Genomic DNA, 17,311 nt, shown 5'->3' with positions numbered 1-17,311 from the left:
GGCTGGGTCTTCCAACATGACAATGATCCAAAACACACCGCCCGGGCAACAAAGGAGTGGCTCCGTAAGAAGCATTTGAAAGTCCTGGAGTGGCCTAGCCAGTCTCCAGACCTCAACCCCATAGAAAATCTGTGGCGGGAGTTGAAAGTCCGTGTTGCTCGGCGACAGCCCCAAAACATCACTGCTCTCGAGAAGATCTGCATGGAGGAATGGGCCAAAATACCAGCTACTGTGTGTGCAAACCTGGTAAAGACCTATAGTAAACGTTTGACCTCTGTTATTGCCAACAAAGGTTATGTTACAAAGTATTGAGTTGTATTTTTGTTATTGACCAAATACTTATTTTCCACCCTGATTTACGAATAAATTCTTTACAAATCCTACCATGTGGATTCATGGATTCTTTTTTTCACATTCTGTCTCTCACAGTTGAAGTGTACCTCTGGTGCAAATTACTGACCTCTGTCATCATTTTAGGTGGGGGAACTTGCACAATCGGTGGCTGACTAAATAATTTTTGTGTCCAACTCCAGGCCTCAACGGCCAGTGTGCTGCAGGTTTCAGATATCACCCACGACACTATAACTTTGCTGCATTTTAAAGAGTGGATGTCTAGGATCAGAACAGAAAAGGTTGTCTTATTTCAGAGACAAATTTGGTGTTGTAGACCCAGTTGAATATATTTAGAACTGTTTATGTCCCAGTTCTAAAAATTCTGCAAGGATTGTTAAATAAGGATGATGTTATTGACAAGAGGCAATAACAGAAGATTGTAAACCCACTTCTGGGAAACCTACAACTGGGAACCAGTGTTATGGTTACAGTGTTGTATGTGTTATCTGGTCATTTAGGAGCACATTCCTTTGTCGGTTTTCAGGAGTCATTTAATGTTGATAAATTTTGTCGGATCTGTTTGTCCCCTGCAAAGTGGGTCATTTTCACTGAGAACCAAAGAGTTGTATAATGTCAGTGTTTCAAAGCTCAGACAAAATGTGAAAATGCAAACTGCTGACGGGGTGAAAAATAAATGTGTATTCAGCAGGTTGTCTTGCTTTCATTGTACAGGGAATGCAGAATTATTAGGCAAGTTGCATTTTTGAGGAATAATTTTATTATTGAACAACAGTTTGCTGACGACACTGCTGTTGTGGGCCTGATCTCCGACAACATCGAGACGGCCTACCTGGAGGAGATTAGGAACCTGGAGACCTGGTGCCAGGAGAATAACCTCCTCCTAAACGTCAGCAAGACTAAGGAGCTGATCGTGGACTTCACTACAAAGCAGGCGAGAAATTACAAACCCCTCATCATCAGTGGCACGCCAGTGGAGAGAGTGGACAGTTTCCGATACCTGGGTGTCCACATCACTCAGGACCTGTCATGGTCCTGTCACATCAACACCCTGGTTAAGAAAGCCCGTCAACATCTCTTCTTCCTCAGAAGATTTAGAGACTTCCATCTGCCACTGAAGGTGCTCAAGAACTTCTACTCCTGCACCATCGAGAGCGTCCTGACGGCAAACATCTGCACCTGGTTTGGGAACAGCACCAAGCAGGACAGACGAGACCTGCAAAGGGTGGTGCGCTCGGCCGAACGCATCATTCAATCAGAGCTCCCTGACCTGCTGTCCATCTACACCAAGCGGTGCAAGTCCAAAGCTAGGAAGATTATGATGGACCTCTCCCATCCCAACAACGGACTCTTCTCACTGTTGAGGTCTGGGAAGCGCTTCCGCTCCCTTAAGGCCAAAACAAAGAGAATGAGGAGGAGCTTCTTCCCCCAGGCTATTCGGGGCCTGAACCAGGTGTTGGGCTGGACTCTCCCAAACACGTCACTATAAGACTGGACTCTCACACACCACCACACATTTCCTATCCGGTTGTTCAGTGATGACGCGACGAATCCTACTTCCGGGTCTAAAGTAGTCTGCGTTTAATATGGCTTTTGTGTTGTTAACATGTTTAATGTTATGTATTTTCTTCTATTTGATCTCAAAAAGCTCCTAAAACAGTCAGCGACCACTGTTGACCTCCCTCGGCTTTTATTACCGCTAATCATTTATTTAAGCTCAGTTTTTAAAACCTTAGGATGTAACTACAGCCCAGCCCATGCAGCAGTATATGAATGGCTAACCTCGTATTGTGGATGGATTATCTCAGTTGTTCTCCTGGCTGAAGTTTGGTCCTTTTACAGCATCCTGCCATGCGATTACATTTTTCCTGACCACCGAGAACACTCACATTAACTTTTATCGAGTGGAAAAAAAGTTAGCTTGTTTATATTATGCTAACATAGCTGTGTCGCTAGCGGTCACGTAGCAAATCATTATATACCAGCTAGCCCAACTTCAGTAACCCTACAAACGTCGCTGCTGTTTAGTTTTCTGTCTTCATTTATGCTGGAAGTGATAGCAGAGCTGTACGTTTTAATTTGTTTCCAAAACCCCGCAGTCAGGACATGCTATATTGTATTTAGATAGAAGCTAGCGAGCTAACTCCCTGCTAACTTCTAACTCCGTTAAATGTCATAAATTCCGTTTTCATGGATGCCTGGATGTTAAACTCAATTGTTACACCTGGTAGAGCAGAACGCTGATCATTTTATTAAAGATGAAAGACTTTAGACAGTTTTTCAACTCTCAGTAATGCCATAGTGATCGTTTGATATATGGACCTGCAGCGGAGTTTAGACCCAGACACGGCTAGTGACGTCAGACTGAACAACCGGATAATCCTATAATTTATAATCCTTATCTTTATAATCTCTTCTGCTATTTGCACATTCTTTACTGTAAATTCCTAAGTTAATTTGTAAATTTTTGTAGTAAACTGTAAATTGTAAATATTGTAAAACTTTTCTTCTGTCATTTAATGGTCGGGCATTGTACAGCTACAAGCATTTCACCCCCATGTCATACTGTGTATGGTTGTGTGTGTGTGACAAATAAAATTTGAATTTGAATTTGAACAACCATGTTCTCAATGAACCCAAAAAACTCATTAATATCCAAGCTGAATGTTTGTGGAAGTAGTTTTTAGTTTTAGCTATTTTAGGGGGATATCTGTGTGTGCAGGTGACTATTACTGTGCATAATTATTAGGCAACTTAACAAAAAACAAATATATACCCATTTCAATTATTTATTTTTACCAGTGACACCAATATAACATCTCCACATTCACAAATATACATTTCTGACATTCAAAAACAAAACAAAAACAAATCAGCGACCAATATAGCCACCTATCTTTGCAAGGACACTCAAAAGCCTGCCATCCATGGATTCTGTCAGTGTTTTGATCTGTTCACCATCAACATTGCGTGCAGCAGCAACCACAGCCTCCCAGACACTGTTCAGAGAGGTGTACTGTTTTCCCTCCTTGTAAATCTCACATTTGATGATGGACCACAGGTTCTCAATGGGGTTCAGATCAGGTGAACAAGGTGGCCATGTCATTAGTTTTTCTTCTTTTATACCCTTTCTTGCCAGCCACGCTGTGGAGTACTTGGACGCGTGTGATGGAGCATTGTCCTCCATGAAAATCATGTTTTTCTTGAAGGATGCAGACTTCTTCCTGTACCACTGCTTGAAGAAGGTGTCTTCCAGAAACTGGCAGTAGGACTGGGAGTTGAGCTTGACTCCATCCTCAACCCGAAAAGGCCCCACAAGCTCATCTTTGATGATACCAGCCCAAGCCAGTACTCCACCTCCACCTTGCTGGCGTCTGAGTCGGACTGGAGCTCTCTGCCCTTTACCAATCCAGCCACGGGCCCATCCATCTGGCCCATCAAGACTCACTCTCATTTCATCAGTCCATAAAACCTTAGAAAAACCAGTCTTGAGATATTTCTTGGCCCAGTCTTGACGTTTCAGCTTGTGTGTCTTGTTCAGTGGTGGTCGTCTTTCAGCCTTTCTTACCTTGGCCATGTCTCTGAGTATTGCACACCTTGTGCTTTTGGGCACTCCAGTGATGTTGCAGCTCTGAAATATGGCCAAACTGGTGGCAAGTGGCATCTTGGAAGCTGCACGCTTGACTTTTCTCAGTTCATGGGCAGTTATTTTGCGCCTTGGTTTTTCCACACGCTTCTTGCGACCCTGTTGACTATTTTGAATGAAACGCTTGATTGTTCGATGATCACGCTTCAGAAGCTTTGCAATTTTGAGACTGCTGCATCCCTCTGCAAGATATCTCACTATTTTTGACTTTTCTGAGCCTGTCAAGTCCTTCTTTTGACCCATTTTGCCAAAGGAAAGGACGTTGCCTAATAATTATGCACACCTGATATAGGGTGTTGATGTCATTAGACCACACCCCTTCTCATTACAGAGATGCACATCACCTAATATGCTTAATTGGTAGTAGGCTTTCGAGCCTATACAGCTTGGAGTAAGACAACATGCATGAAGAGGATGATGTGGACAAAATACTCATTTGCCTAATAATTCTGCACTTCCTGTATAAGGTACTTTTGACACGATGTTTTAGAAAGTATTGTACCTTTGGAGCTCTGATTGTGTTTGAAAAATGTTATTAGAAAGAAATACTTTACATTTACATACTTTACTTAATAAAATGCTTCCCCTATAAATTTTCTGACAAAACTAACTGTACACGGAAAATTTCATTTTCAAATACTTGTATGTGAAACTGTTGGGGGCAATGGGCATGAAAATTGGGCTCTTAAACTTAACATCACTGCTTTAGCCCACTTATTGACTTTTGGTCAGTACATTCCAAAGCTAAAACAAACAATTTATGTTAGTCAGCCTTTTACAGCTGAGGGCTAATAAAAAATAAAATAATGTCAAGAGACATTTTAAATCAACCAGAATAATTTGAATTAACATGCAAGAAAGATTTGTTAAAGGTTTACACTTTAATCTCAGATGAAACCCCAGACTTTTTTCCCTTTAGGCTCACCTAAAGATGCAACCATTTAAGCACAAGGATGGTAAGTGCTAAAGGCTTAGTTTTTCTGTCCTCGAAATCTTCTACAGCCCACAGACAATGAAGACACATTGAATCAAGGGGATGGAATTCTGCACTGTGATGGTAAAAGAAGAAGGCATCATTGATGTGTTGGTTGTCTCGAGGATGCAGTAATCCTGTGTGATCTGAGTGATGTCCCGTGTGCCGTTGCCATGCTGATGGATCTTATTTTTGCCCTCAACATAGACTATCCAGAGGAGCTTAGGTACACATTTGAAGTCATTCAGAAGATTCTTATCAACACTGATTGTTGTAATTCTTAAATTCCAATTTTACTGTTTGCCTTTCCACAGCAAATGCCTTTACGTATTTGTTCATGGTTTAAGAAACGTACTTCTGTGAAAAACAGTATAATGGTGGACTCTGCAAGTGCTCATCTCATGCAAGTTCATAGGGTTTTGTTTGCATATGAGCACACTGAAAGCTATGCTTCAGAAGCATGCACTCATTTTCAAAGCAATTGGTTCTCTGGAATTTATTGAGGTTGTAAATGAAGTCACATACCAGAGTTTGAGGTGTTTTATGGTTTATATTCACACACTGATCTGCAGTACAGTGTTTATGCTGTGAACTTTAATGCAGCAGTTTTTTAGCTCATGCCATGGTAAAGGTTCTGTTGTCCAGCTGTCCACAGTTCACAAGAATCGTTATTCCTCCCGGAGTATTGGTCAGAATTTAATTAAACATGCACAAAGCCATTACCTAATGAGTAAATAAATGGATGGATTGTGAACCCAAAAAGGAACATTAATGATTTTTCTGATATCTGTTTCTAACATGAGTAAGATGGAGCAATAAATGAAATAATTGTTGAGTCCTTGTAACAAACTTGATGCGTGAAATAATGAGATAAACTTGAATCTGTTTTATTTATTCATTTTTTATAATGTATGAATAACTAAAAATCAATTTAAACACAAATTTAAATGTAAGATTTGCGGTAAACCTAACAGGTTTGCTGAAGTTGATGTTGAAGGCTTAAAGATCTTAAGTTCATACACAAAAAAAACATCTTGGTCCAGTAACCTTTATAGATCAAATAAAACTGATTTACAAGTTCACACTAGACGTTTGGGTAATTAACAGACCTTAATCAACTAAACTAAGTTAAGAGTTTAATCAACAGATTGTTCTAATTAACCTGAAACTGATTCTCAAAGTTAAAAACTGTAAAAGCATTTGAATTAACTAATAAATCTAAGTTAATTAAACTGAGATAAGCGTAAGTGTAAGAGTTATTTTACAGTGTGGAAAAGAGGAGCCAAGAAAAACCATTTCAGGTGACTCCTTCATGAAGCTCATCACGTGAGTTCCAAGAGTGTGTAAAGCCATATTCAAAGCAAAGGCTGGTTATTTGGAAGAATCTAAAATATAAAACAGGTTTTGAGTTATTCAACACTTTTGTTTACTACATAATCCCCATGTGTGTTCATTCATAGTTTTGATGCCTTTGGTGAGAAACTACAATGTAAACAGTCATGAAAATAAAGAAAAAACATTAAATGAGAAGGTGTGTCCAAACATTTGACGGGTAGTGTAAGCACCAGTCCAGCTACTAGTTTCACTTTAATATAGTCAAAAACACAGATTTTTTTTTAACTCAGAGATGCTGCAGTAAAATACTTTTTCCCTAAACTTTAAGTGTTTGCCAAGTTGGATCATTTCCAAAAAAAGTGTGCCACAGGAACAAACACACAAATTCTGGTGCTTGTTTCCACTTTTGAAACACTGTTTCATTGTTGACTTGATCTTCCCTGTTCCTTTAACAGTCCGGATAAAGTCTCAGCAAGTTTTTCCACACACAGCGGTCACAACTGTACTCTCATTTGTTGCACTGAGTTTCATAGTTTGAGGCTCATGTTTTGTTTGTATTTGAATGCTCATAAAAGGTGTTGACAAACGTTTTGTTTGTCAACACAGAAATATTGAACTTTATGAGGTTAAGATGACATAACACACTCACTTCACTTCCATGATCGCTCCCCAAATACTCAAGAAATCAAAATAGAACTACCATCTCCAAAGGTTGATTCTGTTCATCTGGACGCAGCGTTTTCAGTGGGAGAAACGTTTCGTCATTCATCCAAGTGACTTCTTCGGTCTCAGCTTACTGCAGGTTTCCCCAATCTTATAAACGCCACATTTGCATAATGACTGAAACCAGCCCACTGAAGGAACAATGGGCTGGGAGGTCACCTGCAGTCAGCTGAGACTGAAGAAGTCACTTGGATGAGTGACGAAACATTTCTCCCACTGAAAACGCTACATGCATCCAGACGTTAAAACTACCATCCACAGAAGCATTTAAAAAAAAAAAAAAAAAAAAGTTTTTTTTTTTTAAATAAATCACACTAAACAATAATTTTTTTGTTTATTTCTTTCAAGTTACAAGGGAAGCACATATATTCATTTTTTGCCTTTTAAAATTTTGGGATATCTTGAACTGTATCATGGAAACAGGGCATAGGAAACTAAAAAAAAAAGTATTTTAAAAACCAAACAAAAAAAACAAAAAACAAAAAATAAAAATACACATTCAAACAAATTTAGGCATCAAATATATGCGTTCCAGTAAAATACATAACACAACAAGGAATCCAGAGGCTGACAAACAACAAGTGGTTTGTTTTCTGTTGCAAATGAAAACCAACTGTGACATCATGTCATCTTAAGACCAACACCCTCATATATTTGGTTATCGAGCCGAATTAGAGCAATTCTCACCTTTCTTTTTAAAATCACCATATCAAGAAGAAGTCTGACATGCAGTTTTTACCACCTTAATTAAGGTATCACCCTCTTGCAAGACACCACGAAAGAGAAACGGATCTTTTTTCTTTCTTTCTTTTTGTTTTTAAATTCATTGAATTTTTGACTCAAAAAACGAGAAATGGCTCCTTTTGATGGTGATATGACTCTAATTATGTTTTCTTTCACAGGGAAAAAACAAAACAGCAAACTGATCTGTAATGCAATGAGCACAGGTTGCAAACAAGTGTCAGACTTCAGATCAGGGTGCCATCACAGCTCTGGTAACACCTCCGCCACACGAATGCTAGCAGGCACATAAAGCTTTTCATAAAGCAGGAAAAACGCTGAAAGTGTCCTCTCAAGAAGAAGAAGAAGATTCTGAAGAGTGTTGTGTCCAAATTGAAGTTTAAACTAATCTGAGATTCACCACTTGAGAGTTTGACCATTTGAGGAACTTTTATCTACTCAGCTTCACTCTTTATCCATAACCCAGTTTAAGCTGGGGGGGGCATGACACTACAGCCTGTAAGATTCATTAGATTTTGGTCCCACCATTTTTCGGAAAAACAGGCCACCAAGAGCATAAAAAAGTGAATTGGAAACAGAGCGCTTCTGTCTGGCAGCAGAAATCGCTTTTGATTGAGATGTTTATGTAAGAGGGAAAAAAAAAAGGAGGGGGGGGGGTGCAGAGGAGCAGGGCTGCAACACGCCTCTAAAGACTTGCAATTCTCCCCGTCTTCATCAGGACAAGAAGTCTTTTTAAACTAGTGTGTAAGTATTAAACCATACATTATGATAGGATTCACCAACCGCGAAAAACTAACTATCCCTACGCAAGTCAAACACCTATTATAGTTCAACACAAGCAATAGGCAAAGTTAAGAAGTCCGACGATTCACCGAGAAAACCCGGATAACGCGTGACTCACAGAGGCGTCCCCTTCGTGTCTATAGCGATACAGCTCCACAAAGCCCTACACAAACTTTAACTGTGTCATGCCACAATATACAAAGATACTCAGAGAATGACAAACGCTTTCCTAAAACGGAGAGGAAGAGGAGGAGGAAGAGGAGAAGGAGACGGGTGCTGAACAAAAGAAGTGTCGGGATTATTGAACCTCCTCTTCTGGTTTCTCCTGAGCATCGGAGGGGGAGCCGGGGCGCCAAAACAACACAGATTATCAATGGATTACATTCATGCATGCACACACACGCATACACACATCTAGACACACGCACATGCTGTGGTGTTTTGTGTGGCTCATGGTTGATGTGCCGCTTGCTTGTTAAGTGTGTGACGTGCCTGCAGGTTGCACAGAGGGCACGGGTCTGTACACATGACCGCACGCTTGTGGCCTTCTGCTCCTTCAAAGTGATGCTTTTAATGGCAACTCCTCATCGTGGCAGTGTCAAAAAGATGAAGATGGGGCACAGGTAACTTAGGGGGAAAAAAAGGAAAAAACAAAAAACAAAAACAGGATTCCTCTCTCCTTAGAAGCAGAGACTGCTCTGAATCATGGATGTCCTCCTGGCAGTCTTCTGTCAGCGTGGAAAAAATGCCTCATGAAAAGAAAAAAAAAGAAAAGAAAAACTTGAGCGTTTTAGAACGAAAGGTGGCGAGGTGAGGCCTGTGGTACACAGTCTAGTTTTGTGCTGATGGCTCTCCTCCTCTGCCGGCCTCACAGCTCAGTTTCGGCGGTCGGAGCAATGTATAAACGTCGGCTCGAGCCACAAAAGATCAACCCGGTCTAAACTGGGGCTTGGGACGAAGGAGGAGGAGGAGGAGGAGAAGAAGAACAGGAGGAGGAAGATGAAGGAGGAAGGAAGGGCAGGTGGCAATGACTTCCTAAGTAAGAGTGAATATTCTGCAATATCATACTGCAAATCCTCGTGTAGCAATAAAAATCCTTGTGTTGCTGTAAAAAAATTGTCTTGTTTAAATATGAATATAGTACTGAGTTTCTGCTCTTTTTAGGAAATGACAGTCTGCTGTGAGGTGAAGGCGGCTCCACCTTCACTACAACTCCATATCCTGAGCCTCGTCCTCCGAAAAGTCTGACATGGAGCTCTCAGAAGATGAGTCGCCTCCTCCTTCCTCCTGCTCCTTTAGCGCCTCCTCCGTGGCGTACTTCTGGATGTACTCTGAAAGAGACGCACAAGTCGAGCAGACTTGATGATGACAAACGTGGCACAAACCCATTCCGTGCACATTTTCAAGCTAAGCATTGATAAAATATGATTTTAAATACAAAATTTTGGAAAATCTGGTGCAGGTTGACGTACAAATCTGACATTTTGGGTATAAAATTCGTAGTTTGATGTTACAGCGCTGTATGAACATTTGTGTTTTCAATCATGTGTGCGCAAACTACCTTTGATTTTGTGTTTATAATCCTCTGGCCGGTGCAGGTACATGGCGGCTGCATCCCCATTCAGAGGATCGATGGGGTTGGGGTAGGCGAGCAGCTGAGGGAGGAACGACTCAAAGATGTTGGTGAGGTCTGGTGGATGTGAGGTGAAAAATTACAGTCAGTCCAGAAAATAACAAAGCTGCAGAGAAACGCCAACAACATGCACGAGCACTCCTCACTAGTGCTCGTCTATGCTTCTGTGTTTAACCTCCCTGGAAATGCAACTACACGTCACATCAGTGCAGTGCAACTATTCTGATTGGCCTGTTCAAGACCACTGACTCCCAGGAGCAAAAGATAACATAAAAAATGCTTTGGACCAAGTATAAAACAAGAGGAAATTACTACAAGGTAATTAGCACATGTAGAGTCTTAAATGCTGATAATTACATCAGCTACTTACATAAGTTGGGCTGTACGTGCTACAAAGAATCACAGGAAATCTAAAGCAGACTTTATTTGAAGCAGTCCGTCCATTATGTGTGCACCTATAAAAACGCCCACTAGGGGTCTCCCTTGCAAAGAAAAGTTCACTTCACAGAGCTGTTTTGTTTCCTCTCTGGTTATAAGCAACCTTCACTTCAAAGTGTGAGTGGATGATGACGAAGGAACTGCTCAGCCTTTAATGACCTTTATAGCAGCATTCAGCTCACTGTACATACAGCACTGCACAGGGTGAGGCGTTTTTCTCATTTACTAATCTACTAAACCAACCACATATAAGTTATATGGATATTAAATTACAGTGTTTCCTACAAAAAAGTCTTTACCTAGAATATTTTGCAATTTATTTTTTCATTTGTCCAAAGTGGCCACTACTGGACAATACACTGGCTCTTATTTTGAAAGTTCAGTTGCTGTTAACCAGGTAGTTCTGGAGCTTCCCGTGTAACATTTCCCTGCAGGCAGACTGGTCAGGTTGTTGTTACAGCACTGAATGTAAACCAGCTCTTTCTCCGTTTCCACTTGATCGGACAAACTCCAACTGCAGGCAGTGACGGCAGCCTCTGTTCTGCTCTGTAGAAGTGCTGTGAGTTCTCCAACCAGAACCTGCCACAGGTGGAGAACCTCAGGCTTTTTACTCCAAGGATTCAGAGCAGAACAGGAGCTACTGTCACCAGCTTGTGCAATTTAAAGAAAAAAGGTCAAAAGGTCACATCACAGCACCCTATATTACAACTCTATCATCATCATCAGGAAGTATTTTTAGAGCAGCCAAGGAAACTTTAGGACAGACTGAAGATGTAACACCAATTATTGGCTAATTTAATATCTTATTATGTCATTGTGATAGCCTCTTTCACGCCGTCAGGCTAAAACTACACTCAGATACATAATTAAGCAAGCACTGTTCTCAGTGAGAACATCCATTAAATATACATGCTGAAAGCCAGTATAATCAGTATTAAGGAGGCACAAAGACGTCACTGTAATGCTACAATGATAATGCTTCAACTGGGGCTACTGACTGTAACCTTCCATTTGTGTAGATGTTGAGTCAGTTACAGCTTAAGATTATTATCTATGTGGAGTTGTCGTCACAGTGGTGTTACAGCACCCACGGAAAACACTCAAACGCATATAGAGGTGTTTTCACACATACAGCACTTCTAGAAAACAAACACAGCTGTGGATCACAAGCAGACTGAAAAACAGAAATGTACCTTGTGTCCATGAATGAAACAGTTGACCTAAACTTTGAGTTTATTTACACTCTCACATAAAAGACAACTCCACTCCAGCTGAGTGTGTGTAAAGACCTCTTAGTCTCGAGACCTGACCCATCTACCGGTGCTCAATGCATGACCTCAATACCAGCAGCGGTTATCACTGAAGTGTAAGCAGATTAAACCGAGACGCTCTGCCTGAAACCGCGCTGCAGAGGTGCAGCACAGGCCGCTCGGTCATTGTTTTTATTGGCACCAGTCAGAGTATGTGTGTACCTACCATAGAGAGCTGTCCACGTCTGGTTAATGACATCTAAACATACAGTTCCTGACCTAAAAATAAAAAAAAGACAAAACAGTGAATAAACTACACACAAATCGTTAGATAGAACCAATGATTCTCTGTAGGAGTGTTTGTGTGCTGAAACAATTTCCTATCACATAACCGTCAGGCCGTGCATTTAATCTTCCCCATATTCACCGGATAAATGATCATTGATGTTTGAATCTGTCCTACTTACGCTTCATCAATGTTGGGATGAAAGATTTTGTTCATAAATCCTGAAAGAAAAAAAAAAAAAAATGCAGATTTTTTCCCCACGTTTTTAAGTTGTCTACTGTTTTTTTTTTTTTTTTACAGTGTAAGGTGAGTTCAAATGTTTTATACCTATTGAAGGTGATTTGAAGGGGTACTTATCAGGCAGGTCCACCCGGACCTTCCACACGCCTCCTTCATACGGCGCTAAAATAAAAACATTAATTATCCACATGTCACATGAAGCTTTTAATATATGTTTAATATAAGTGAAATGACAAAAAGCTGGTTAACGCTGGGTCTTACTTCCAGGTGGTCCGTGAAACTTGACCACAAACTCATTGAGTCCACTAAGGATGGTAACCTCGTGCTTGCTCTCGATGCTGACGCCGGGTTAAGGAAAATGCTACAAACAAAAACAAACAAACAAACAAAAAACAACAGCGAACAAGCTGGAAAAGTCACACATGATCACATATGGTTGTTTTCTGTTTATTTTTCCCAGCTGGGCTGCTGTGTCTGCCTCTTTCCATGTGAATTTGTCTGGGCAGAGGTCACGCGTGGGTTCAATAACATTAGCCGTAATAATGAGATCAATAATGCAGCGGCCTCTGTCAGACAAGCAGCCTGCTTCTAAAGTGAAAACAGGCTCACGGTGAGACAGGATGGAAAGATACTAGCAAGGGCAGAAAGTTTTCTACTGCACACATCCTTTCAGCGCAGAGAAAGGCACAAACACGAACCTGTGACACGTTCTGCTTAGTTAATAATCACAGCATGTGGTGAGAGCGAGAGTGAGTCAGCTGTCTTGACAGCGGTGCAGAAAGGTGGAGTGGGTTTAATCTCAGTGACTGTGTGAATGTGACACAATGACGGAAAAACAGAAAGGAAGAAACCACAAAAGTAACAGTTGCGCCCTGTTTCATCACCTCATCGTAAATCCTCCTGTCCTCACCATTCCAACAATCTGAACAAGGCAATGTTCACATGCTAATTTAGTTACATTTCTCAAGCACAAATAGAGCTACACGGCCTGAATGCATAATAGCCAGAAGCAAAGAGACTAAACATCCAGCAGAGCAGACGGTGGTTTAGAAAAAAAAAACGGAAAAAAAAAACAACCACTGACCAAGACAGGGAAGCTCTAAATGTGATCCGAGGGAACAGCTCCTATAAATAAAACCTGTTGTAGATGTACGCTTGTGCAGCAAAGCAGAGCAACTCTTGTGCTTTTTTAGCCCCTACAGGGTTATCCATAGAAACCTCACCAAGATTTATTACACAAGGCAATTCCTATATTTGGACAGAAGCTTGCAGAGCACCTTATCAGCTCCTTTTGACACAAAGATATGAAGGATTTATTTATTCTTTTAATTGTTTTCTTCATCACACCAAGCACATCTTTCCCATCTTCACTGGCACAATTAAACCTGACACCAGCCATACAGAATCGCCTCACCTACAGCACATGTGGAAGTACATTTCGAATGATATAATCTGTCACAGTGATTCAGTCTTACATATTCGATTTAAAGACACAGCGTGAAACTATGAAAGGCATCTACTGTTACACGCTGCTGCTGCGGCGCTCTCTGTTTGGGAACTGGTGAAACGAGATCCACAGCAGCAACACCTGATGGGTCCCAACATGTTTTTCCTCAGTGACTCCTATTATCCAATACTGAATTTCTCATCTCACTCAGCTAATAAAACACAGGAATCTTATTTTGTACCAACCCCCCCCCCCCCCCCCCCGCCCCCGCCGCCTCTTTTTATAGATGTGACTCTTTGGCACAATTCAGTGTCTGTGGTTAAAATTTACCAGGCTGCAATCCACATACAAAATACCTCATTCTTACTTCCTAATACCAGGTTACATTGGTGTTATGAAACATTAAACCCACTGTACACCTTATATGTGGCTCCTGCTAAGTTAAAAAAAACTTCACTGTTATCAGGAAAATATTAAAATAACGATAGTATGAATGTGGCAAAGCTTCAAGGAACGAAAGGAAGTGCTGACTTAATTAAAATTAATCAAGGCATTGACATTAATAAGAACTTATTAGATCCTCTAAATATGTACGTTGAAAACTTTTTGGACCACAAGGAAAAAATGAAGCATATAAAATGGTTTTGTTTATCCATTAGACAAAAACCACATGTAATACACACTTCTGCTAAATAAAGTAACAAAGACTTATTGCCTTAACTATCTGTGGATCAGTTGAGCTTACATGCACAGGTCATCCCTCAAAAGGCATTGTTGACCCATAAAACAAAAAAAACAAAAAAACTTGTTAAATTTCAACTTTATGGCGACCTCATTTCTTTAAATGGAAAAGTAGATGTTTTCGGTTTGTTTGGTTTTTTAATGAACGCTGTTCAATACTGAGTCATGTACTTCCCGAGGTGTGTGTCTGTGGAGGTGATAGATGAGTGTGAGTGAGTGCAGCCCTGTCCCTGCTCCCAGCCCCCACCCCCCTTTGCCCCCCCAACACACACAGAGCATGCTTGTTGATCCTCGATCAGCTGTGTGAAAGAAGCCCCGCCCTCTACCATGTTCCGGATGGTAACAAGGTGGCCAATGAGAGCGCAGCATGTAGCTGCAGGACAAAAACAAAACAATTGAGCCTCACGCTGTCAGAAAAACCTTTCAAGCAGAAACTTCAGCAGGTCACTGCAAACAATTACTAAACCACACAAGCATTTATACGAATATAAGAAACGCAGGTATAAGTCGATAAATGAAAACTGCGGAGGGGGGAGAGGGGGAGTAATTATGTAAAAATAAAGATCACGATCACTTTGGTTTGTATTCCTTTTTTTCCCCCCTCATTCAGACTGAAATTAAACTAGTTTTGCTTCACATCCTGCTGGAGAATCTGTGCCAAATACGCCATCCGTGACTACTGTGTGTACCATTTGTGATTTGTTTGTCTTCAGTTAGAAGGATTGTTTTCATTTGGACAACAAATTAAATAAATAAATAATAAATAAATAAGCAAAAATTATTAAAGTATTGTTTTATGTTCTCTGATGTTAAAGAGCGAAAGGTCGTTAGCTGTCGGCTCTGCATTTTTCAAAGATCGTCTCCACATCGACCTTAATTGTTCTTTCTTTGGTGATAGCATGCTACACAGCTAGCTTCCTCGGCGTCAACGCTACCAAATCACAAATAAAGGAACGTGTCCTTCCATATATTTGTTTCCAAAACGTACAAAACCCTTCGCCATGACTTCCCAGTGTGCTGTCAGTCCTGTGGGAATCACATTTTAGAAGCCAGTGGGCTAACTATAGACGCTATCAGGCTAACGCTAACAGTGTCCAAAGCTAACACAAGAGTTAGCAGCCAGCGTTGTATTGCGACAGTTTCCGCTGCTAATTCTCTATCGATACAAACAGGACGATAATGCTAACGTAGCAGCGAGCTAACGCTTCACAACAGGCGGTGGAGTTCACTCAAAAAACGTTAAATAAGCGTCCTGTTCGCCATTCTGCTAACCGAGCTAACGTCCAGACTCGGTGGAGACACAGAGCTGTCTGTTAACGTTAAAGTCTTCATACTTTTTTTCAGAATCTCTCAATCTCACACAGCTGCCAGCCACCTCATATATATTATATATATACACACACACACACACATACACATACACACTTACAGAGCACCCATCGAGAGCAAATTATGTAATTAAGCACTACCACAAAGCTAACAGCTGATCATTAAGATAAAAGAAAAAAAAACCACCAGCTTGTGTTTATATACTGTAAAGGATACAGTTTCACCACGTCGGTATCCATTCGCCTCTTTCCCGGACTTGGAGACGACATTTTTGTATTCCTTTCAGAAGTGAGCTAAAAATACTGCGGCTACTCAGCTACCTCAACCTCTCAGCTTGAAAATACCAAGAGAAGCTCCCCGGTCTCTATCAGCAGCCTTTCCACAATGTCCATACACGATATCCCAGCTGCAACATCGCCCACTTTTTTCCTCTCCCTCTATCAGCGGCTCCTTGCCTGACCAGCTTGTGTCCTGTCCTGAAGACTCTCTGCCAGTGACATCAACCTCCAGCGACTAGAGCGAGCAGAGGAGGGGCTGAGCTATAGAAATACAGCCGAAGGACAGGGCCATACTGTCAGCATTCCGCCTCTCAACCACTTTAACTTACTGCGGTGGAGCATTTCTGCAAAGACAGGAGATCAGGAGGAGATAAGGTTTAAGGAGAGACATTAACTTCTGGGTCATTTTAACGAGTCTGCTCGCATAAAACTCAAAAAGAAAGTGCGTGCTGTTCTATCGTGTGTAGATCTATGTTAAAATCTCATTATTGAGGGGCTGCAATAAGTACATTAGGCCGAAGTTGTTTGTTTCTTGAAGCGCTGAATGAATCATTTAAAGGAGTAGATATAGGTTAATTCAAGGTGCTTATTGCACACACATTGCTATGACATCCAGCAGGTTTTAAACAGTTAGTAAGAAGTCAGCTAATGACTGACGCAATCCAACACAGCCGTCCTGTAATGCACCTTGGTGTTTAATGGATTTTCTATTTGTTTTGAAATCAATATTCCTTTATTGATATGTACAGTTAAATGGATTGCAGACTTCTAACAAGAAGACAAATACACAAACTACAAAAGAGGCTCAAGAACACGAAACACTAATGATTTATTAATAAGAAAAAGACTTACAATATAACAGGTAAAGAAGCCAAATCCGATTTGTAATGCAGTCTTCCTCAGAGCCGTGCTTGTGTTAGTATTGTTCTTCCTTTGCTCAGGTTTTTACCCTTTTCCAGCATTCTCTTCACTAAAATCCATCCAGCGTTTCCAGGGAAGTGAAGTAAGGCAAGAGGTAGACTTGTTTTAGGCTTGACGGTTGTCCTAAAAGCTATGAAAAAGTATTTTCTCCATTCTAGATTTCTTAGTTTTTTTTGTTGCATTGTTGTATTGTATT

General features: G+C 40.8%; 1 protein-coding gene across 1 annotated transcript; it reads right to left on the bottom strand.

Annotated features, from left to right (window-relative positions):
• Positions 1-7,392: 7,392 nt before the first annotated feature.
• On the bottom strand, positions 7,393-16,390 carry LOC146627729 (ubiquitin-conjugating enzyme E2 H-like). Its single transcript, XM_085357327.1, has 7 exons — positions 16,133-16,390; positions 12,661-12,737; positions 12,487-12,561; positions 12,341-12,380; positions 12,100-12,152; positions 10,114-10,242; positions 7,393-9,883 (listed from the first exon to the last, which is right to left on the bottom strand). The coding sequence occupies exons 1-7, from the start codon at positions 16,183-16,185 to the stop codon at positions 9,759-9,761; spliced, it is 552 nt and encodes a 183-aa protein (XP_085213453.1). The 5' UTR covers positions 16,186-16,390; the 3' UTR covers positions 7,393-9,758.
• Between the last annotated feature and the right edge of the window lie 921 nt (positions 16,391-17,311).

Source organism: Diplotaxodon limnothrissa, linkage group LG7 (genome assembly GCF_057381915.1).
Source record: "Diplotaxodon limnothrissa isolate DT_005_m linkage group LG7, D_limnothrissa_male_GT1.1, whole genome shotgun sequence".
In the NCBI taxonomy this organism is placed as follows: domain Eukaryota; kingdom Metazoa; phylum Chordata; class Actinopteri; order Cichliformes; family Cichlidae; genus Diplotaxodon; species Diplotaxodon limnothrissa.
Note: the sequence above shows the minus strand (reverse complement) of the source record. Positions and strands in the feature narration are given on the sequence as shown.